This window comes from Ranitomeya imitator, chromosome 3, assembly GCF_032444005.1.
Source record: "Ranitomeya imitator isolate aRanImi1 chromosome 3, aRanImi1.pri, whole genome shotgun sequence".
In the NCBI taxonomy this organism is placed as follows: Eukaryota; Metazoa; Chordata; class Amphibia; order Anura; family Dendrobatidae; genus Ranitomeya; species Ranitomeya imitator.
Genome location: NC_091284.1, coordinates 556170406 through 556193720, shown reverse-complemented (window position 1 = coordinate 556193720; position 23315 = coordinate 556170406). Strand labels below are relative to the sequence as shown.

The following is a 23315-nucleotide window of genomic DNA, read 5'->3' as shown; positions in this document are numbered from 1 at the left end:
AGCGTGCATGTCATCTAGCAGCACATAGTTCTTTATAGTGTATAACAATGGACACATTTATCTAAACAGTAGGTGGCTCCATATTTATGTAGGTTGGTAGATTTAATAACTTTACTGGATTGCTTTTTTAAGAGCTTGTAAAATGGCAGATTGACCTAGACAAAAGTAATTAAAGAAACCTCCACTTTTTTTTTTAGTTTGCTTTTCCTGTGTGATTGTTAGTATGGTGTATCTTAATATACTGATAGCAGCCTTCCCCAATTTCTAGCACTGTTCTGGTACTCCGAGTCATGTGACTGCTATTCTGACTTGCCAGCTCACACTGCACTCTAGAGCCGAAAATGTTTTTTGTTTTTTTTTACAATATAAGCATATGGAGTGTCAGAATAAGGTTCCATAGACTTCCAGCTCAACTATAGCACACTGTGATCAAGAGTCAGAATAGCCATCTTGCGATGAATTAGAGGACTGGAGCCAGGCACCAGAGATAGCGATCGGCGAGTGTATCACACACACACACACACACTATATTTGCACGTGTTAAGCCAATAAAACTAAAGGGAGTGTTTCTTTAAAGTAAACTGGAGATCAAGTAGAACAGAATTTCTAAGCCCACTGAATGGTCTATATCTATGTGAAACAGTCTTACAGTAAATAGTCTCCAGTCTGTTATACACCAGAGAAAGAACTTTTGCATACCTATATAACATGTGAAGCTTGTTTGCACTTCCCTATGCACTGACTGGTGTGAAGTGTCTAAAACCAGACAGATTTGAGAAATATAGCACATATATTAAAGGGGTATCCCAATGTTATTACAGCAAGTTTGCAATTGACTTGCCTTTTCTATCTGCTGTCCTTTTCCTGCAAAGACGGCTTTTATCTTACATACTGTACAGATGGTTTCCATTAATCTCAGCCGCTATAAACTTTTCAGACTCTGGCCAAGTGGTTACATTCCAATAAAAGGGTCAACTCCAAACAAACATGTGAGCTCTCCTCAGACCATTAATTGCTATACAGCAAATACCTGTTAACTTCTCACCCTCTCAGCTCCTTATCTTGCAAAATCACCAGCCCCCACAGTCAGCAACTTTCAGAGCAGTTGTCCTAATTACAGTTAAGCTGTGTGCTTGTTCAAATGCCCTGTTGTCCCTACTGTAAATACAGTGAGTAGCCCAAAGGACAACTGAATATACTACAGCAAAACTTGTGCTGAGTTTTAAAGTACTACAGTTCTGCTACTCACCAGAACTGTCACTCAAGTAGAGGTACCCGCCCACCAGGAACTAAGCAAACTGCAAGGCTGTGAGCTACTTAAGTGACAACTTGAGGATAACCCTTTCAGGCTGTGAAACAGTTTCTTAGGGGGAAAAGTACTGTTAAGTAAACCAGTTTTATCAAGTATCTAACTTCAAACAAGATATAGGCAAAGTATCAGTGTGATCCATAGTGGTAAATGTGGTGCATCCTTAAAATTGACGGAATAATTTTCTAAATATTTGATATTTTTTCTAAATGTAGGCCATTATACACAAAATAGAACATTTGTGGGTTTCCTTTTTCTCTTGCTTATAAAGACACTTTCTAGTCAATTAAGATGGAAAGGTGTTACTACATGGCACAAATAGCTCATCTAGCAATCATATTGACATAAAGCAAAAAATACAAAGAAACGCTGATTTTTTAAACAATTTGCAGCATAAAGATGAAAAGAAAAAGAAAAACCTGCTTAGCCACATGACTGAAAATATATACCGGCCATTGTTGGGGTTTGCATGAGAAAATACTTCAGTTGGTGGAAGAACTTTAGAAGGAAACCTATAAACCTTCAAGACAAAAACGGTTAAACAAAGTACAAAAAAAACAGCACAACAATGTATCCAAGATAATTATGGAATTTGCTTATAAATGTTGCGTGTGAGATAATATAAAATAACATGCACTATGTTTTCAGTAATGTATGGAACCAATAGATCATAAAAGTCCAGACTGCGACCCCACAAATGAGCCTACTCATTTGTTATAGATAATGTATGTGTAGTATTTGATTGTTCATAAAATATGCAACATAAGAAATAGAAACAAAAGAGGCACATACTCTATTTGTGCGCCATTTGATACAAGGGCCTTTAGGCAGTCCATACTACCAGCCCTTGCCGCTTTATGGACAGGGGTCTCACCCACATAGTCCTAAAAAGAAGAAAAACAGAAAAGGAAAAAAGTGAGAAAAGCACCGTATATAAATAAAGTTATAAAATCCAATTTTACAACAAATGCAAAGTTAAAATACCTGGCACTCTGGAGGCTCAAGTTAAACACTACGCAAATCTAAAGGTACTGTCACACTAGACGATATCGCTAGCGATCCGTGACGTTGCAGCGTCCTCGCTAGCGATATCGTCCAGTGTGACAGGCAGCAGCGATCAGGCCCCTGCTGTGCTGTCGCTGGTCGGGGAAGAAAGTCCAGAACTTTATTTCGTCGCTGGACTCCCCGTAGACATCGCTGAATCGGCGTGTGTGACACCGATTCAGCGATGTCTTCGCTGGTAACCAGGGTAAACATCGGGTAACTAAGCGCAGGGCCGCGCTTAGTAACCCGATGTTTACCCTGGTTACCATCCTAAAAGTAAAAAAACAAACACTACATACTTACCTACAGCCGTCTGTCCTCCAGCGCTGTGCTCTGCACTCCTCCTGCTCTGGCTGTGAGCGTCGGTCAGCCGGAAAGCAGAGCGGTGACGTCACCGCTCTGCTTTCTGGCTGCCCGGCGCTCACAGCCAGACCAGAGAAGCAGAGCGCCGAGGACAGACGGCTGTAGGTAAGTATGTAGCGTTTGTTTTTTTACTTTTTAGGATGGTAACCAGGGTAAACATCGGGTTACTAAGCGCGGCCCTGCGCTTAGTTACCCGATGTTTACCCTGGTTACCGGGGACCTCGGGATCGTTGGTCGCTGGAGAGCGGTCTGTGTGACAGCTCTCCAGCGACCAAACAGCGACGCTGCAGCGATCCGGATCGTTGTCGGTATCGCTGCAGCGTCGCTATGTGTGACGGTACCTTAACACTATACCAAAGCAATTCTTTATCAACAGTTAAACACATACACTTGATAAAAATAAAAACTTGCAGACTGTTTAACCCCTTAATGACTGCCGATACGTCTTTTGACTGATCTGAGATAAGAGAATAGCATCCCCATACAGGTGACCATCCAGCAGCTGTCGGCTGTCCACTGTAGCTGACAACTTGATGCATTAGCCACGATCAGTGTTGTCACCGTCCATATCTGTTTAACCCCTTAGATGCTGCTGTCAATAAGGACTATATTATATAAATGTTAAACAGAGTGTGGGGGCTTCCTCTTTATGCCAATCAGCACATAGAGATCATGATTGTGTGGTCCTGATGCTTCCCATGGCAATTCACAACCAAATAGCGGCCTTTGAATCTGCCGGCTACAGTAGCCTGCTCAGAAGTCAAAAGGCGGTAAAAATACATTTTTTTCACTCCATTCATGTCATTTTGCATTAAAGGGAACCTGTCACCCCTCTGAGGCGTTTGTAACTAAAAGTGCCAGCTTGTGCAGCACTATTGCTGTATTCTGACAAGGTGGCTCTTTTAGTTATGCTCCCTGCACACGCTGCAATAAACACTTATAAAATGTGCCCCCTCAAACCGTGAAATCGTCACGGGGGCGGGTCTTTCCCCCCTAATCAGACGCAGCACAGCCGTCACTCCGGGCCTGTGCGCGCCGCCTCCTCATGCTTCATTAACGTTACCGGCGCCTGCGCTGTATTTTTTTCCAGGCATGCGCAGTTGCGCTGCCCTTTGAACTTACAGCGCAGATGCCAGGGACGCCAATGAAGCAAGAGGAGGCGGCGCACAGGCCAGGAGTGACGGCTGTGCTGCGTCTGATTAGAGGGGTATATATATATGGGTCTAAGGGGTATCGTTTCTCCTTATGGAGAGTGACATACTGTATATACTCGAGTATAAGCCGAGATTTTCAGCCCAAATTTTTGGGCTGAAAGTGCCCCTCTCGGCTTATACTCGAGTCAAGGTGGGTGGCAGGGTCGGCGGGTGAGGGCGCTGAGGTATACTTACCTAGTCCCAGCGATCCTGGCGCTGTCCCTGCCATCCCACGGTCTTCTGTGCTGCAGCTTCTTCCCCTCTTCAGCGGTCACGTGGGACCGCTCATTAGAGAAATGAATAGGCGGCTCCACCTCCCATAGGGGTGGAGCCGCCTATTCATTTCTCTAATCAGCGGTAACTGTGAACGCTGATAGAGAAAGAAGCTGCGGCACCGAAGACCGTGGGACAGGCAGAGGGAGCCGGACGTCGGGACCAGGTAAGTATCGCATATTTACCTATCCCCGTTCCAGCCGCCGGGCGTCGCTCCATCTTCCCGGCGCCGCTCCGTCTTCCCGGCGTCTATCTGCGCTCTGTCTGTTCAGGTCAGAGGGCGCGAAGACGCACATAGTGTGCGCGGCGTCCTCTGCCTGATCAGTCAGCGCAGAGAGACACCGGGACCGGACGCCGGAACGAGACGCCGGGAGCTGCAATCAAGAGGTGAGTATGGCTTTTTTTTTTTTTATTGCAGCAGCGGCACAGATTTATGTGGAGCATCTATGGGGCAGTATGAACGGTGCAGAGCACTATATGGGGCACAGATATGGGGGCAGTATGAACGGTGCAGAGCACTATATGGGGCACAGATATGGGGGCAGTATGAACGGTGCAGAGCATATATGGGGCACAGATATGGGGGCAGTATGAACGGTGCAGAGCACTATATGGGGCACAGATATGGGGGCAGTATGAACGGTGCAGAGCACTATATGGGGGCAATATGAACGGTGCAGAGCATACAGGGCACAGATATGGGGCAATATGAACGGTGCAGAGCACTATATGGCAGAGCTATGGGGAAATATGAACGGTGCAGAGCACTATATGGCACAGCTATGGGGCAATAATGAACGGTGCAGAGCACTATATGGCACAGCTATGGGGAAATAATGAACGGTGCAGAGCACTATATGGCACAGCTATGGGGAAATAATGAACGGTGCAGAGCACTATATGGCACAACTATGGGGCAATAATGAACGGTGCAGAGCACTATATGGCACAGCTATGGGGAAATAATCAACGGTGCAGAGCACTATATGGCACAGCTATGGGGAAATAATGAACGGTGCAGAGCACTATATGGCACAGCTATGGGGAAATAATGATCCATTTTTATTTTTGAAATTCACCGGTAAATGCTGCATTTCCACCCTAGGCTTATACTCGAGTCAATAGGTTTTCCCAGTTTTTTGTGGCCAAATTAGGGGGGTCGGCTTATACTCAAGTATATACGGTACCATCTCTGGCTTGTCAAGGTAAGGAGGCTTATTCGCCGTGCAATGCTCCTTTGGGAAATATAATATGCAAATTGCCTCTTCTGAGAAAATAGGACTTGAACTCTATAGCGCCACCTGTTGGAAGTAGCGATCCTACAAGTCACAATCAACTCTAAAGAGTCGTGCAATATGACTTAGGATAAAAGCCAAATTGGTATCTCAATTCGCAGACAAGGTGTATGTATGTATGTATGTATGTATGTATGTATGTATGTATGTATATATATATATATATATATACATACATACACACACGTTTGTGTGTGTTTACTTACCGACTTAGTAATGAGGATATCTGGTATCTTTTCATTGCTAAACCAACGGCTTGTTGTTAGGGACAGCTGCTGACACCAAGTCCTAACCCCATTACCCTGATGCAACTACATCAGAATGAAAAAGGTGAACCAAGAAATTGTGCGTGTGTGTATCTACGTATGTACGTACCTACATACATACATACACACACACACACGGTACGGAAAGTATTCAAACCCCTTTACATTTTTCACTGATTCATTACAGCCATTGTGTAAATTCAAAAAAATTTCATTGTTTTCTTATTAATGTACACTCTGCACGCCATCTTGACAGAAAAAAAAAAAAAGAAATGTAGTAATTTTTGCAAATTTATTAAAAAAGAAAAAAACTGAAATATCACATGGTCATAAGAATTCAGACCCTTTGCTCAGTATTGAGTAGAAGCACCTATTGAGCTAGTACAGCCATGAGTCTTCTTAGGAATGATGCAACAAGTTTTTCACACCTGGAGTTGGGGATCCTCTGCCATTCTTCCTTGCATATCCTCTCCAGTTCCATCAGGTTGGACGGTGAACGTTGGTGGACAGCGATGTTCAGGTCTCTCCAGAGATGCTCAATTGGATTTAGGTCAGGGCTCTCGCTGGGCCAGTCAAGAATGATCACAGAGTTGTTCTGAAGCCACTCATTTGTTATTCCAGCTGTGTGCTTAGGGTCATTGTGTTGTTGGAAGGTGAAACCTCAACCAAGACTTAGGTCCACAGCACTCTGGAAGGTTTTCTTCCAGGATATCTCTATACTTGGCCACATTCATGTTTCCTTCTATAGCAACCAGTCATCCTGTCCCTGCAGCTGAAAAACACCCCCACAGTATGATGCTGCCACCACTATGTTTCACTGTTGGGATTGTATTGGGCAGGTGATGAGCAGTGCCTGGTTTTCTCCACACATACCGCTTAGAATTGTCACGAAAAAGGTCTATCTTCATCTCAACAGACCAGAGAATCTTATTTCTCATAGTCTGGGAGTCCTTCATGTGTATTTTAGCAAACTATGCGGGCTTTCATATGTCTTGCAGAGGAGGCTTCTGTCAGGCCACTCTGCCATAAAGACAGGGCTGCAATGATAGTTGACTTTGTGGAACTTTCTCTCATCTCCCTACTACATCTCAGGAGCTCAGCCACAGTGATATTGGGGTTCTTCTCCCACGATTGCTCAGTTTGGCTGGACGGCCATGTCTAGAAAGACTTCTGATGGTCGCAAACTTCTTCCATTTAAGGATTATGGAGGCCACTGTGCTGTTAGGAACCTTGACTACTGCAGAAATTCTATTATCTTGGTCAGATCTGTGCCTTGCCACAATTGTGTTTCAGCTCCTTGGACAGTTCATTTGACCTCATGATTCTCATTTGGTCTGACATGCACTGTGAGTTGTGAGGTCTTATATAGACAGGTGTGTGCCTTCCAAATCAAGTCCTATCAGTTTAATTAAACACAGCTGGACTCCAATGAAGGAGTAGGACCATCTCAAGGAGGATCACAAGCAAAATGGACAGCATGTGAATTAAATATGAGTGTCTGAGCAAAGGGTCTGAATACTTATAAGCATGTGATATTTCAGTTTTCCTTTAATAAATTTGCAAAAATTACTACATTTTTGTTTTTTTTCAGTCAAGATGGGGTGCAGTGTACATTAATGAGAAAAAAAAATTAACTTTTTTGAATTTACCAAATGGCTGCAATGAATGTGTATGTGCGCATTTTCTTACCGGCTTAGTAATGAGGGTGTCTGGCTGAACCCTTTTCACTGCTAAACCTAGGGCTTGGTGTCAGGGACAGCTGCTGACACCAAACCCGAATCCAATTACCCTGAAGCAACTACATCAGAATGAAAAAGGTAGTGTTGAACAAAGAAATAACATCACAAAACTTTTTACAAAAAATATCTTTAGCTCAAAAAAGCCTTCATTGCTGTACAAAAATGCATGCAAAAAAAAAAAAACACATACAAAACCACAGCAAAAAAAACACCAAAAAGAGGCAAAAACACACATTTTTGCTGCCAAGAGATGCAGAAACCATGCAGAAATTTCTGCAAGCAATTACTCAACATGCACACATACCCTAACACTTCCGTATTTTAACTTGCATTTTTTTATACTTTTGGATAATTTTTAAGCCAAAATCAGCAGTTGGTCCAGAATGCAAAACGGCACAAATCTTTACATTATAGTTTTCCACTCCTAGTTTTGAATTATCTGAAATACTGGACACCAAACTGCTGTGTTATCTCTATGGATCAATATACAGCTATATTAACCCATGTCCTAATAGTTATTTAATCCCATTAGTTTTCCTACCAAATAATAAGTAAAAATTACAGATGAGTGATAAGGCAAAAAAATAAAATTTGCTCAGTAGAGCAGATTCACAGGAAATTTGATTTGGTGAAGTTATGTAATGTCCATTATGAGTTAAGGTCTCTTCAGACTCCAGAGCATAAATTTAATAATTAGTGATGAGCATACTCGTTGCTCGGGTTTTCCAGAGCACGCTCGGGTGACCTCTGAGTATTTATGACTGCTCGGAGATTTAGTTTTCATCGAGGCAGCTGAATGAATTTACAGCTATTAGCCAGGCTGAGTACATGTGGGGGTTGCCTGGTTGCTAGGGAATCCCCACATGTAATCAAGCAGGTTAGTAGCTGTAAGGCTGTGTGCACACGTAGATTTTTCACTGTTTTTTTCGCTATAAAAAACGCTATAAAACCGCATACATTATGCATCCCATAATTTAGAATGAATTCCACAATTTGTGCACATGATGCGTTTTTTTACGCGAAAAAAACGCATCGTGGTAAAAAAAACGCAGCATGTTCATTAATTTTGCGGATTTCCAACTATATAATGCATTGGGAAATGTCCGGAAAAATCCGCCAAAAAAAAAAAAAAAGCACCAAAAACGACAACAAAATGCATGCAGATTTCTTGCAGAAAATGTCAGGTTTTTCTCGGGAATTTTCTGCAAGAAATCCTGAACTTGTGAACATAGCCTAAATCATTCAGCTGCCGTGATGAAAACTAAATCTCCGAGAAGTCAAATACTCGGATGTCACCCAAGTGTGCTCTGGAAAACCCGAGCAACGAGTACACTCGCTCATCACTAGTAATAATGTTTAAAAAAAAAAAAAATATGTTACTTTAACCCTCCGCTCACCTCTCTGGCCCCTCTCCCCAATGTCACTCATCAGGTCCTTGTCACATCTTCTGATCCCTAGGTCTCTCACACTGAGCCGGGACTTCCGGCCCTTACGAGTTACAGGATTGATTTCACTCACTTACATAGAGCCATTCATTCCATAGTGCTTTACAGATATTTTAAGCACTGTTCTCATTGATGCTCACAATCTAAATTCCCCATCAGTAAGTCTTTGGTGTGTGGGAGGAAACCAGAATTTTCGGAGGAAACCCATGCACACACAACAGGGAGAACATACAAAATCTTTGCAAATGTTTTCCTTGGTGGGATTTGAACCCAGGACTCCAGCACTTCAAGGAAGCAGTGGTAACCACTGAGCAGTCTGCTCAAATGTGTTTTTAAAGTCCCGAAGTATGTAGAGACTTTGCTTACGAATGAACAAACCAGTCTAGGACGTCATCAAAGCCTGAAGTCCCAGTTCAGTGTGCGAGGCCCAGGGATTTCAGTGCGAGCAACAGGAATCAGAAGATGTGACAAGAACTAGACTGGTGACAATGAGAACAGAAACAAGAACGAGAATGGTTGGTTTTATTTTTAACCTTTAGATAGAACTTTATTTTTAAGAGAGCTGCTTTTTGGCAAATAAGCATTTAGATAAGGTGGTATAATAATTCAATTCCACTTCAGTTTATTTTCTAATCTCTAGTGATAATTATTTAAGGAGTATACATTCATAATTGTAAAATTTGGCAAATCACCTTAAAGGGACATCGTGTCATCCATCATGCTCCTGAACGGCATTCTTCTCTTTGTCCTGCATGCACCAGCCCTCTTTTGATCTTTTCCCCCGCTTGTGCATTACAGTACTTTCTCTGCTCTCGTATAAACCGGGGAAAATTTTGTGGATATCCTCCGCGCTACTGTGCAATTAAACATCCAGGCAGGTAAAACTTGATGATTTATTCAGATTCTCAACGTGTTTTTAAGTCCAAAGACTTCTTCCTCAGGAGATGACATAGATCATAGTCTGACCCTTGACTAGATACATCAGGTGAGTGCAAACTGATCCGTGTGTCTTGACATCTCCCTCGGATAAGACCCTATGCGAGCTTTATTTTCTCCTACAGTATTGGTACTTTTCTCTGCTCTTGGCAGGGCACAAAAAAAGTACTCTTGCGCAGAAGACACTGTGTGGATGACATAGGATGGGTCATGCACACAAAGCAGGGAAGGATGGCGATTCCAAGAAGCGAAGAGGTGCAGGATCAAGACCAGTGCCTCCCATCGGACCACGCCGTCTGAGTATAATGACATCCGTTTTTTCCAGCTTGCAGAGAGGATTAGGGACATATATACAGCATTCTAGAATGCCATAACAGAGGGTTTACAGGTGCTAGCCGTACTTTATATGGGGAAAACCTAGCCACAAATTCCTGTAAAAATCTTTGAAAAGTTGCATGGGTGATACCAAAATATGTGTAGGTTTGATTTTTTTTTAATGGTTTTATTTTGAATGGGGCGAAAGGGGGTGGATATAAACTTTTTTATTTTGGCATGCTTCAATAGCCTCCATGGGAGGCTAGAATCTGCAAACAACTCGATCACCTCTGCTACACAGAGGCAATGCTCAGATCGCCACTATGTAGCAGAATTACAGCATTCCTATGCAAATTGCCTCTTCTGAGAAAAAGAGGACAAACTCTATAGCGCCACCTGTTGGAAGTAGCGATCCCACAAGTCACAATCAACCCTTTAACGAGTCGTGTAATAGGACTTAGGATAAAAGCCAAATCAGTTTCTCATTTCGCAGACAGTGTGTTTCGGGCTGTTGGCCCTCGTCAGTGCAAAGCATGAGAACTGATTTGGCTAGGTGAGAGGCTCTGGACTGGGGTCTAAGGGGTATTGTATCTCCTTATGGAGAGTGACATACCATCTCTGGCTTGTCAAGGTAAGGAGGCTTATTCGCTGTGCAATGCATTCCTATGGGTGGCGCTCATAGCAATCTTGCATTAACAACCATAGAGGTCTCAAGGAGACCTCTGGTTGTAATGCCAATACACCGATGACCCCCGATCATGTGATGCATGAATGCATCAACTAATTGGAGTAAAACTGAATATTTTGTAATGAAACGTAACCTTACTTTCACATATGGGTTGTTGATTTATGCTGAATACTGAATATAAAGTGAGACCTCCGGGTTAAGGAGTGTGGGATTGAGAGAAGCTGCCAGGGATTGGTCCCTTGTACAAGTCAGTCTAGATGCACTGACAACAGCTGCAGTTTTAAAACATGGACAGTATTAATCAGCTGATAAAGATTCACTTTAAAAGTAACCTATTTATAGTTATCCAATTACACAAGACTTGAGTTATAACCGACCAGCTATTCGTTAGTACAGTCCTGAAGTCATCAGGATCTTGATACATAGGACATTTACACATTGTAATTAGTGATGAGCGAGTGTACTCGTTGCTCGGGTTTTCCAGAGCAAGCTCGGGTGACCTCCGAGTATTTATGACTGCTCGGAGATTTAGTTTTCATCACGGCAGCTGAATGATTTACAGCTACTAGCCAGGCGGAGTACATGTGGGGATTCCCTAGCAACTAGGCAACCCTCACATGTACTCAGCCTGGCTAGTAGCTGTAAATTATTCAGCTGCCGTGATGAAAACTAAATCTCCGAGCAGTCATAGATACTCGGGAGGTCACCCGAGCACTGAGTACACGCGCTCATCACTAATTGTAATATATTAATCGATACTGTGCAATAGTTTTAGGCAGGTGTTGAAAATCCTGCAAAGCAAAAATGCTTAAAAAAAAAAATAGAACAATTCTATCAATTAAAATGGAAAGTAATTGAACAAAAGAGAAATATCAATCATTTTGTCACTACCCTTAGCTGCCAATAGAGCAAAGCATCAATTCTTCTAGGTACACTTGCACATAAGTTCATTCAAAACTAACAGCAGGGTTGTGGATTTGGAGCCCATTTTGGTGGAGTCGGAGTCATGGAAATTGAGGGGTCGGGAGTCAGAGGTTTCGCTTACCAACTCCACAGCCCTGCTTATCAGGGAGATTGGCTGTTTGCTTGTGATCATTGTCCTGCTGCAGAATAAATTTGGAGCCAAATGCCTACCTGGTTAAATTGCATGATGGATAAAAATTGCAATCCCTGCATGTGTTGGGGCTGTCAAACAGCCAAAAACATGCAGCCACTGCGACTCAAACATAGCATTCAAGCACGCCGAAGATCGTCTAAATTGGCGCGGGATTTGAACCCCGCTTTGCGGATTGGTCTCGCCCAGCCGCAGCCAATCAACGATATTGGCGCGGAATTTAACCCCTACTCACTGCGTGAAGTAATTCACTCACGTTTACTGAACAAGTTCTGTCAGTTACAGTGTGATGTAGTTCAGTCACTACATACATATTCTAGAATACCCGATGCGTTAGAATCGGGCCACAACCTAGTCACTAATATGTATCTATATGTATTTCTCGGTATTGAGGACATCAAGTAATGGGCAACAGAGAACAATAGATGGCCAAGACACTTTGTGCAACAGATGAAAGACATCATGATTACATCTCTTCAGAGTTCCAAAGATGTCATCAGTGCCATCAGCTCAGAACTGGCAGCAACCAATTTTGGTAGCAAATTGATGTCAAAGCTCATACCTGCGACATGGAAAATAGGTCAATCGACTTAAAAGGGTTTTCCTACGAAGAAAAGTTAATTTAATCAATAGATCTTGGCATAATGACAACTTACACAATTGGATATGTTTAAATAAAATGCTGCTGTGCGAAGATAATCTTATAAATGTGCCTGCTATGTACTGTGTAATGGCTGTGTCTGACCGTACAGGAACATGGTCTGATCATACCACAGCTCCTGGACAGGGAAGGGGTCAAGCAAAATATTATACTGACTTAACAGTATGGCAGCCGATTCTTTTTGTGAGCTAACATTTCACTGCCTGTTTTTAAAGGGACTGTCACCTGAATTTGGAGGGAACAATCTTCAGCCATAGGGGCGGGGTTTTCGGGTGTTTGATTCATCCTTTCCTTACCAGCTGGCTGCAATATTGGATTGAAGTTCATTCTCTGTCCTCCAGAGTATATGCCTGCACAAGGCATCTGGTAAGGAAAGGGTGAATCAAACACCCGAAAACCCCGCCCCTATGGCTGAAGATTGTTCCATCCAAATTCAGGTGACAGAGTCCCTTTAAACAATATTTTACCTCAAAGAAAGAATCCGCTGTGATCATGTGCTGTAATGTTTGTATACTCTCTTTTGCTTCCCCACTGCCCAGGAGCTGTGGTGTGATAAGACCATGTCCCTGTACGGTCAGACACAGCCATTACACAGTACATAACTGGGGCACATTTATAAGATTATCTCAACACAGCAATATTTTTATTAAACCACATCCAATTGTGGAAAACATTCCGAGATCTATTGATTAAAATGAACTGTTTGTTCATGGGAAAACTCCTTTAACTATGTGCAAAAACATAGGAACTGGGGTGCAGACAAAGCATGAGAAGGTGATATCGACTAATGTATGAAAACAAAAAATATTTTGCTGTAAGACAAGGTAGTTTCTTCACCAAAGGACTGTAGAGTAGTACAATAATGACTGTCTGCCGACAATAGTGAAGCATTGCGGAGTTTCCTTGCAAGTTTGGGCCTACATCTCAGATAACGGAAGCTGATAATTTGGTCAGGATTTATGATGTCCTCAATGCTGAGAAAAACAGGCAAACACTTATCACCATCATGCAGTACCATGAGGAAGACGTCCAATTGGCTTCAAACTTATTCTGAAGGAAAATTAACCCATACAGCCAATGTCATTAAGAAGTCAGCGTTAAGAACAATAAGAAGTTGTGGAAGTGATCACGAGGCCCCCAATGAGCCCTGATCTGAAAGTCTGTGTGGGATTAGAAGAGATAGAAGGATTTGCACAAACTAAATCCACAGAAGAGCTGTAATTATTTCTAAAAGAGGTTTGTGACAACCTACCTGTCAAGTTCCTTCATAAACTCTGCAAGTGTGCCTAAGAGAATTAATGCTGTTTTGAAGATAAGGAGTGGTCACATCAAACATTAATTTGCTTTTGATTCCTTGTCTATTCCCTTTGTATTTTGATAATTGATATAAAAGATAGAAGTGTGAATAGTAAGGTTTTCTTACTGTACTGCATTTTTCTACCTAAAACATTTGCACAGTACAGTATATTTACATAAAAAAAGCAAAAGCATAGCACACTAGAGGAAAATCATTTTATTCAGTACATTGCGGATTAGTTACCTGCTTATTTACATGGGCACCTGCTTGAATTAGCCATACCAAGCAGTGTGGATGTCCTCCAAATGCAGCAATGTGAGATGGGGTTTGAGCAAACCGGGTTGTGCTGGCATTAACAGAACAACCTGCTGCTACCAACTGTACCAAGCACTCCAACTGTGAAAATACATCAGAAAGTTCAGCAGTTAATATATAGAAGAAGCAGATAAAAATACAAAAATAGTCATAAAACACAGAATTGCAAATGTAATCTGTAACAGAACAAAACAAATAGTAAGACTAAAATATAAAAATCAAAGAAAGGTTCTCCATTTGCAAAACGAGGTGTGTTCACCAGTTTACGACATGACGTAAACATTTATCATATGTCGTGCCCTTGGTCTTACGTTGAGGCCTGTAGCATTCACGACAGATGATGGGGTATTGCGCCCCTAGGCTTTCCATCTATGTGTACGGGGTATGGTGTCCCGGGGCTTTCCGTCTCTGTGTACGGCAGGGGTGTCAAATTGCATTCCTCGAGGGCCTCAGACCATGCGTGTTTTCAAGATTTCCTTTGCATTACACAAGGTGCTGGAATCAGTCTGTGCAGGTGATTAAATTATCACCTGTCCAATACAAGGAAATCCTGAAAACATGACCTGTTGGCGGCCCTCGAGGAATGCAGTTTGACACCCCTGGTGTACGGGGTATCGCACCCCTAAGCTTTCCGTCTCTGTGTACGGGGTACCGCATCCCGGGGCTTTCCGTCTCTGTGTACGGGGTACCGCGTCCCGGGGCTTTCCGTCTCTGTGTACGGGGTACCGCGTCCCGGGGCTTTCCGTCTCTGTGTACGGGGTACCGCGTCCCGGGGCTTTCCGTCTCTGTGTACGGGGTACCGTGTCCCGGGGCCTTCCGTCTCTGTGTACGGGGTACCGTGTCCCGGGGCTTTCCGTCTCTGTGTACGGGGTACCGTGTCCCGGGGCTTTCCGTCTCTGTGTACGGCAGGGGTGTCAAACTGCATTCCTCGAGGGCCTCAGACCATGCGTGTTTTCAAGATTTCCTTTGCACTACACAAGGTGCTGGAATCATTCTGTGCAGGCGATTAAATTATCACCTGTGCAATACAAGGAAATCTTGAAAACATGACCGGTTTGCGGCCCTCGAGGAATGCAGTTTGACACCCCTGGTGTACGGGGTATCGCACATCTAGGCTTTCCGTCTCTGTGTACGGGGTATGGTGTCCCGGGGCTTTCCGTCTCTGTGTACGGGGTATGGTGTCCCGGGGCTTTCCGTCTCTGTGTACGGGGTATGGTGTCCCGGGGCTTTCCGTCTCTGTGTACGGGGTATGGTGTCCCGGGGCTTTCCGTCTCTGTGTACGGGGTATGGTGTCCCGGGGCTTTCCGTCTCTGTGTACGGGGTATGGTGTCCCGGGGCTTTCAGTCTCTGTGTACGGGGTATGGTGTCCCGGGGCTTTCAGTCTCTGTGTACGGGGTATGGTGTCCCGGGGCTTTCAGTCTCTGTGTACGGGGTATGGTGTCCCGGGGCTTTCAGTCTCTGTGTACGGGGTATGGTGTCCCGGGGCTTTCAGTCTCTGTGTACGGGGTATGGTGTCCCGGGGCTTTCAGTCTCTGTGTACGGGGTATGGTGTCCCGGGGCTTTCAGTCTCTGTGTACGGGGTATGGTGTCCCGGGGCTTTCAGTCTCTGTGTACGGGGTATGGTGTCCCGGGGCTTTCAGTCTCTGTGTACGGGGTATGGTGTCCCGGGGCTTTCAGTCTCTGTGTACGGGGTATGGTGTCCCGGGGCTTTCAGTCTCTGTGTACGGGGTATGGTGTCCCGGGGCTTTCAGTCTCTGTGTACGGGGTATGGTGTCCCGGGGCTTTCAGTCTCTGTGTACGGGGTATGGTGTCCCGGGGCTTTCAGTCTCTGTGTACGGGGTATGGTGTCCCGGGGCTTTCAGTCTCTGTGTACGGGGTATGGTGTCCCGGGGCTTTCAGTCTCTGTGTACGGGGTATGGTGTCCCGGGGCTTTCAGTCTCTGTGTACGGGGTATGGTGTCCCGGGGCTTTCAGTCTCTGTGTACGGGGTATGGTGTCCCGGGGCTTTCAGTCTCTGTGTACGGGGTATGGTGTCCCGGGGCTTTCAGTCTCTGTGTACGGGGTATGGTGTCCCGGGGCTTTCAGTCTCTGTGTACGGGGTATGGTGTCCCGGGGCTTTCAGTCTCTGTGTACGGGGTATGGTGTCCCGGGGCTTTCAGTCTCTGTGTACGGGGTATGGTGTCCCGGGGCTTTCAGTCTCTGTGTACGGGGTATGGTGTCCCGGGGCTTTCAGTCTCTGTGTACGGGGTATGGTGTCCCGGGGCTTTCAGTCTCTGTGTACGGGGTATGGTGTCCCGGGGCTTTCAGTCTCTGTGTACGGGGTATGGTGTCCCGGGGCTTTCAGTCTCTGTGTACGGGGTATGGTGTCCCGGGGCTTTCAGTCTCTGTGTACGGGGTATGGTGTCCCGGGGCTTTCAGTCTCTGTGTACGGGGTATGGTGTCCCGGGGCTTTCAGTCTCTGTGTACGGGGTATGGTGTCCCGGGGCTTTCAGTCTCTGTGTACGGGGTATGGTGTCCCGGGGCTTTCAGTCTCTGTGTACGGGGTATGGTGTCCCGGGGCTTTCAGTCTCTGTGTACGGGGTATGGTGTCCCGGGGCTTTCAGTCTCTGTGTACGGGGTATGGTGTCCCGGGGCTTTCAGTCTCTGTGTACGGGGTATGGTGTCCCGGGGCTTTCAGTCTCTGTGTACGGGGTATGGTGTCCCGGGGCTTTCAGTCTCTGTGTACGGGGTATGGTGTCCCGGGGCTTTCAGTCTCTGTGTACGGGGTATGGTGTCCCGGGGCTTTCAGTCTCTGTGTACGGGGTATGGTGTCCCGGGGCTTTCAGTCTCTGTGTACGGGGTATGGTGTCCCGGGGCTTTCAGTCTCTGTGTACGGGGTATGGTGTCCCGGGGCTTTCAGTCTCTGTGTACGGGGTATGGTGTCCCGGGGCTTTCAGTCTCTGTGTACGGGGTATGGTGTCCCGGGGCTTTCAGTCTCTGTGTACGGGGTATGGTGTCCCGGGGCTTTCAGTCTCTGTGTACGGGGTATGGTGTCCCGGGGCTTTCAGTCTCTGTGTACGGGGTATGGTGTCCCGGGGCTTTCAGTCTCTGTGTACGGGGTATGGTGTCCCGGGGCTTTCAGTCTCTGTGTACGGGGTATGGTGTCCCGGGGCTTTCAGTCTCTGTGTACGGGGTATGGTGTCCCGGGGCTTTCAGTCTCTGTGTACGGGGTATGGTGTCCCGGGGCTTTCAGTCTCTGTGTACGGGGTATGGTGTCCCGGGGCTTTCAGTCTCTGTGTACGGGGTATGGTGTCCCGGGGCTTTCAGTCTCTGTGTACGGGGTATGGTGTCCCGGGGCTTTCAGTCTCTGTGTACGGGGTATGGTGTCCCGGGGCTTTCAGTCTCTGTGTACGGGGTATGGTGTCCCGGGGCTTTCAGTCTCTGTGTACGGGGTATGGTGTCCCGGGGCTTTCAGTCTCTGTGTACGGGGTATGGTGTCCCGGGGCTTTCAGTCTCTGTGTACGGGGTATGGTGTCCCGGGGCTTTCAGTCTCTGTGTACGGGGTATGGTGTCCCGGGGCTTTCAGTCTCTGTGTACGGGGTATGGTGTCCCGGGGCTTTCAGTCTCTGTGTACGGGGTATGGTGTCCCGGGGCTTTCAGTCTCTGTGTACGGGGTATGGTGTCCCGGGGCTTTCAGTCTCTGTGTACGGGGTATGGTGTCCCGGGGCTTTCAGTCTCTGTGTACGGGGTATGGTGTCCCGGGGCTTTCAGTCTCTGTGTACGGGGTATGGTGTCCCGGGGCTTTCAGTCTCTGTGTACGGGGTATGGTGTCCCGGGGCTTTCAGTCTCTGTGTACGGGGTATGGTGTCCCGGGGCTTTCAGTCTCTGTGTACGGGGTATGGTGTCCCGGGGCTTTCAGTCTCTGTGTACGGGGTATGGTGTCCCGGGGCTTTCAGTCTCTGTGTACGGGGTATGGTGTCCCGGGGCTTTCAGTCTCTGTGTACGGGGTATGGTGTCCCGGGGCTTTCAGTCTCTGTGTACGGGGTATGGTGTCCCGGGGCTTTCAGTCTCTGTGTACGGGGTATGGTGTCCCGGGGCTTTCAGTCTCTGTGTACGGGGTATGGTGTCCCGGGGCTTTCAGTCTCTGTGTACGGGGTATGGTGTCCCGGGGCTTTCAGTCTCTGTGTACGGGGTATGGTGTCCCGGGGCTTTCAGTCTCTGTGTACGGGGTATGGTGTCCCGGGGCTTTCAGTCTCTGTGTACGGGGTATGGTGTCCCGGGGCTTTCAGTCTCTGTGTACGGGGTATGGTGTCCCGGGGCTTTCAGTCTCTGTGTACGGGGTATGGTGTCCCGGGGCTTTCAGTCTCTGTGTACGGGGTATGGTGTCCCGGGGCTTTCAGTCTCTGTGTACGGGGTATGGTGTCCCGGGGCTTTCAGTCTCTGTGTACGGGGTATGGTGTCCCGGGGCTTTCAGTCTCTGTGTACGGGGTATGGTGTCCCGGGGCTTTCAGTCTCTGTGTACGGGGTATGGTGTCCCGGGGCTTTCAGTCTCTGTGTACGGGGTATGGTGTCCCGGGGCTTTCAGTCTCTGTGTACGGGGTATGGTGTCCCGGGGCTTTCAGTCTCTGTGTACGGGGTATGGTGTCCCGGGGCTTTCAGTCTCTGTGTACGGGGTATGGTGTCCCGGGGCTTTCAGTCTCTGTGTACAGGGTATGGTGTCCCGGGGCCAGGGTGGGTAAAAATCAATGTTAAAAAAAAAAAAAAAAATAATCGGATTTTTTTCAATAAACTGCTTTTTGAGGAAATTATTTTACCATCCAAAGGTTCTTCCATCATGAGATAAAGCTGAGTTGTTTAACTCAGTAGAATAAAGGCTGTATATGTGTAACATTCACAATGCCATGCTCTTCCAGAGGTTTCTGTAGGATTAGTGGGCAGTTTCTCTCCTACATTATCACAGACGCTCGCTTTACTTACGCAGTTCTCAAAACTGAATTTGACTCCGCAGAGGTCCCAGCCTCATCTTCATCACCGCACTTCTCATGATGTTGCCTCATTCGCACCACCAGGCCTTGCATCTCTTTGTTGCATCGTTTGCATTTTGCACGCATGACTGCCTTACCAATAGGCGAAGGAGCTTCATTAAAATATTCCCAAACTGGGTCTCTTTTACGGCCTGCTGCCATTATAAGGAAAGAATGTAATAAACCTCAGCTCGTACACACAAACAGATCCAGACTTGTCTGTCTGTGGCTATGCTGCAGTATTGTGCTCAAAGTTTCACTTTCATTTTCTTGTCTGCTTGCCCTTCCTCCTCCTCACACTTAGATTCACATTCTTCTTGTGTTGTGCAGATCTATTCCACTCCAAACAATCAGAAACATATTGTCTAACTTCTTGGACTTGGCAATGAAGGGGTTGATTCTGTATTCATAGGTTTGTAGAACAATAGGATTAAGGTCTTTTTCTCAACTCTGTTCATGTTGTAACATTTTTGCCGTGAAGAAGAGGCTGGGACCTCTGCGGAGTCAATTTCAGTTAGGTAGAAACTTTGATTTAAATCAAATCCACCCTGCCCGGGGCTTTCAGTCTCTGTGTACGGGGTATGGTGTCCCGGGGCTTTCAGTCTCTGTGTACGGGGTATGGTGTCCCGGGGCTTTCCGTCCCTGTGTACGGGGTATGGTGTCCCGGGGCTTTCCGTCCCTGTGTACGGGGTATCGTGTCTCTCCGTCCCTGTGTACGGGGTATCGTGTCTCTCCGTCCCTGTGTACGGGGTATCGTGTCTCGGGGCTTTCCGTCCCTGTGTACGGGGTATCGTGTCTCGGGGCTTTCCGTCCCTGTGTACGGGGTATCGTGTCTCGGGGCTTTCCGTCCCTGTGTACGGGGTATCGTGTCTCGGGGCTTTCCGTCCCTGTGTACGGGGTATCGTGTCTCGGGGCTTTCCGTCCCTGTGTACGGGGTATCGTGTCTCGGGGCTTTCCGTCCCTGTGTACGGGGTATCGTGTCTCGGGGCTTTCCGTCCCTGTGTACGGGGTATCGTGTCTCGGGGCTTTCCGTCCCTGTGTACGGGGTATCGTGTCTCGGGGCTTTCCGTCCCTGTGTACGGGGTATCGTGTCTCGGGGCTTTCCGTCCCTGTGTACGGGGTATCGTGTCTCGGGGCTTTCCGTCCCTGTGTACGGGGTATCGTGTCTCGGGGCTTTCCGTCCCTGTGTACGGGGTATCGTGTCTCGGGGCTTTCCGTCCCTGTGTACGGGGTATCGTGTCTCGGGGCTTTCCGTCCCTGTGTACGGGGTATCGTGTCTCGGGGCTTTCCGTCCCTGTGTACGGGGTATCGTGTCTCGGGGCTTTCCGTCCCTGTGTACGGGGTATCGTGTCTCGGGGCTTTCCGTCCCTGTGTACGGGGTATCGTGTCTCGGGGCTTTCCGTCCCTGTGTACGGGGTATCGTGTCTCGGGGCTTTCCGTCCCTGTGTACGGGGTATCGTGTCTCGGGGCTTTCCGTCCCTGTGTACGGGGTATCGTGTCTCGGGGCTTTCCGTCCCTGTGTACGGGGTATCGTGTCTCGGGGCTTTCCGTCCCTGTGTACGGGGTATCGTGTCTCGGGGCTTTCCGTCCCTGTGTACGGGGTATCGTGTCTCGGGGCTTTCCGTCCCTGTGTACGGGGTATCGTGTCTCGGGGCTTTCCGTCCCTGTGTACGGGGTATCGTGTCTCGGGGCTTTCCGTCCCTGTGTACGGGGTATCGTGTCTCGGGGCTTTCCGTCCCTGTGTACGGGGTATCGTGTCTCGGGGCTTTCCGTCCCTGTGTACGGGGTATCGTGTCTCGGGGCTTTCCGTCCCTGTGTACGGGGTATCGTGTCTCGGGGCTTTCCGTCCCTGTGTACGGGGTATCGTGTCTCGGGGCTTTCCGTCCCTGTGTACGGGGTATCGTGTCTCGGGGCTTTCCGTCCCTGTGTACGGGGTATCGTGTCTCGGGGCTTTCCGTCCCTGTGTACGGGGTATCGTGTCTCGGGGCTTTCCGTCCCTGTGTACGGGGTATCGAGTCTCGGGGCTTTCCGTCCCTGTGTACGGGGTATCGTGTCTCGGGGCTTTCCGTCCCTGTGTACGGGGTATCGTGTCTCGGGGCTTTCCGTCCCTGTGTACGGGGTATCGTGTCTCGGGGCTTTCCGTCCCTGTGTACGGGGTATCGTGTCTTGGGGCTTTCCGTCCCTGTGTACGGGGTATCGAGTCTTGGGGCTTTCCGTCCCTGTGTACGGGGTATCGTGTCTTGGGGCTTCCCGTCCCTGTGTACGGGGTATCGTGTCCCGGGGCTTTCCATCTCTGTGTACGGGGTATCGTGTCTTGGGGCCTTCCGTCCCTGTGTACTGGGTACCATGTCCCGGAGCTTTCCATCTGTGTAGGCGATATTTCCCGCCTTTGTGCACAGCTAGCTCCTCCCACCTTTGTTCTCAAGCACTACAAGCCCCTCCCCCACCAGCGCAGACGCCCGCACATTAGCTGGACCCCGCCCGCTTCCCCTCCCCTTTTTCTTTGTCTCTGGTCCCTCACTCGTCTTCCTACCTCAGGGAAGGAGCCGAGGAAAATGGCGCCATCTCCTCCACCCTACATCTCCTCAGTGATGTTCCCGCACTACCCACACACGAACTGTCCCCGTAACGTCACCTTCCCAAAGTGCGCGGCCCAATGTATGGGAGTCCAGCCGTAGCACGAGTCTTCCTTCCCGAGCTGCTGCGCGGTGTTTCCTGCTGGGCCCTGGAGCAGCGACTGGAGGCAGCCGAGGTCGCCATCCCTGCAGGCTCGGTGCAGAGGGAAGCGCAGGTTCAGCAGCTCCTCACTGGAGAAGCCGGGCTCTGAGCACACAGACATCATGGTTCTGAGAGCCGCCACTAGACCACGCAGCACGGACCGGGACCGGGGAGGAGCTATGCTTAGCCCCGCCTCCCGATACTCACTGCCGGGGCGGCTCCCAGAGGCGTGGCTGTGTACACGCGCACACGGACACGCCCAGCTGGATCATGTGACCTGAGCGGCGCGACAGTTGGGCGGTACCGGCGGAGGATTACTGCTGCTCATCTAAGAAGAGGTGATGATGATACCCGCGCTGCTGCGCTCAGGGCAGAGCAATGTGAGGGAAGGACGCGCGGGATTAGCAGGTGCTCACAGTCCGTTATAAGCGGGCACACACCGCATAGCAATGCCCTAAGCCAGAGGTCCCCAACTCCAGTCCTCAAGGCCCACCAACAGGTCATGTTTTCAGGATTTCCTTTGCATTGCACAGGTGATGCAATTATTACCTGGGCAAAACTAAGGAAATCCTGAAAACATGACATGTTGGTGGGCCTTGAGGACTGGAGTTGGGGACCTCTGCCCTAAGCTGCCCCAGTACTGCCTATGTGCCTAATCCAAGTCGGCTAAAGGTCCAGGTCCTTCTGTGCTCTGGGATTTCGCTTTATACTGAGCCGCTATTTCCTAGTTGGCAGAGGAACAGGTTCCTTAGCTGACTTGGATTTTGCCTGCTCTATATAAGAATGCTAAATCCCAGTAGACAGAAGGACACTTACTGTATATAGTAGATGGTGGCCCGATTCTAACGCATCGGGCATTCTAGAATCTGTATATAGTTTATGTACAAAGTTTTCAGAATAATGCAAATTACACACAGGATTCGGCCGGGCGCGACCAATTAGCGAAGCGTGGTTCAAATTGCCACGTAGTGTATTGCCCAGCCACGTATTATATAGCACAGAGATGTAGTATATAACACTGCCCATGCAGTATATAACAGGCCACATAATATATAGCACAGCCACGTAATATATTGCACAGTCACGTAGTATATAACCCAACCCATGCAGTATATAACACAGGCCACGTAGTATATAGCACAGACACGTAGTATATAGCACAAACACGTAGTATACAGTACAGACACGTATATTGCCCAGCCACGTAGTATATTGCCCAGCCACGTAGTATATTGCCCAGTCACGTAGTATATTGCCCAGCCACGTAGAATATTGCCCAGCCACGTAAAATATAGCACAGCCACGTAGTATATAGCACAGAGACGTAGTATATAACAGTGCC

At 47.6% G+C, this 23315-nt stretch overlaps 1 protein-coding gene across 1 annotated transcript in view; it reads right to left on the bottom strand.

The window, feature by feature from the left end:
- ANKRD10 (ankyrin repeat domain 10) overlaps nucleotides 1-22110 on the bottom strand; it is a 76914-nt gene extending 54804 nt beyond the window's left edge. The window contains exons 1-3 of the mRNA XM_069757918.1: nucleotides 21891-22110; nucleotides 14182-14334; nucleotides 2102-2193 (exon numbers count right to left, since the gene is read on the bottom strand). Coding sequence (XP_069614019.1) covers nucleotides 2102-2193; nucleotides 14182-14334; nucleotides 21891-22097 — 452 coding nt within the window. The 5' untranslated portion in view covers nucleotides 22098-22110. The remainder of the gene's footprint in view (nucleotides 1-2101; nucleotides 2194-14181; nucleotides 14335-21890) is intronic.
- Between the last annotated feature and the right edge of the window lie 1205 nt (nucleotides 22111-23315).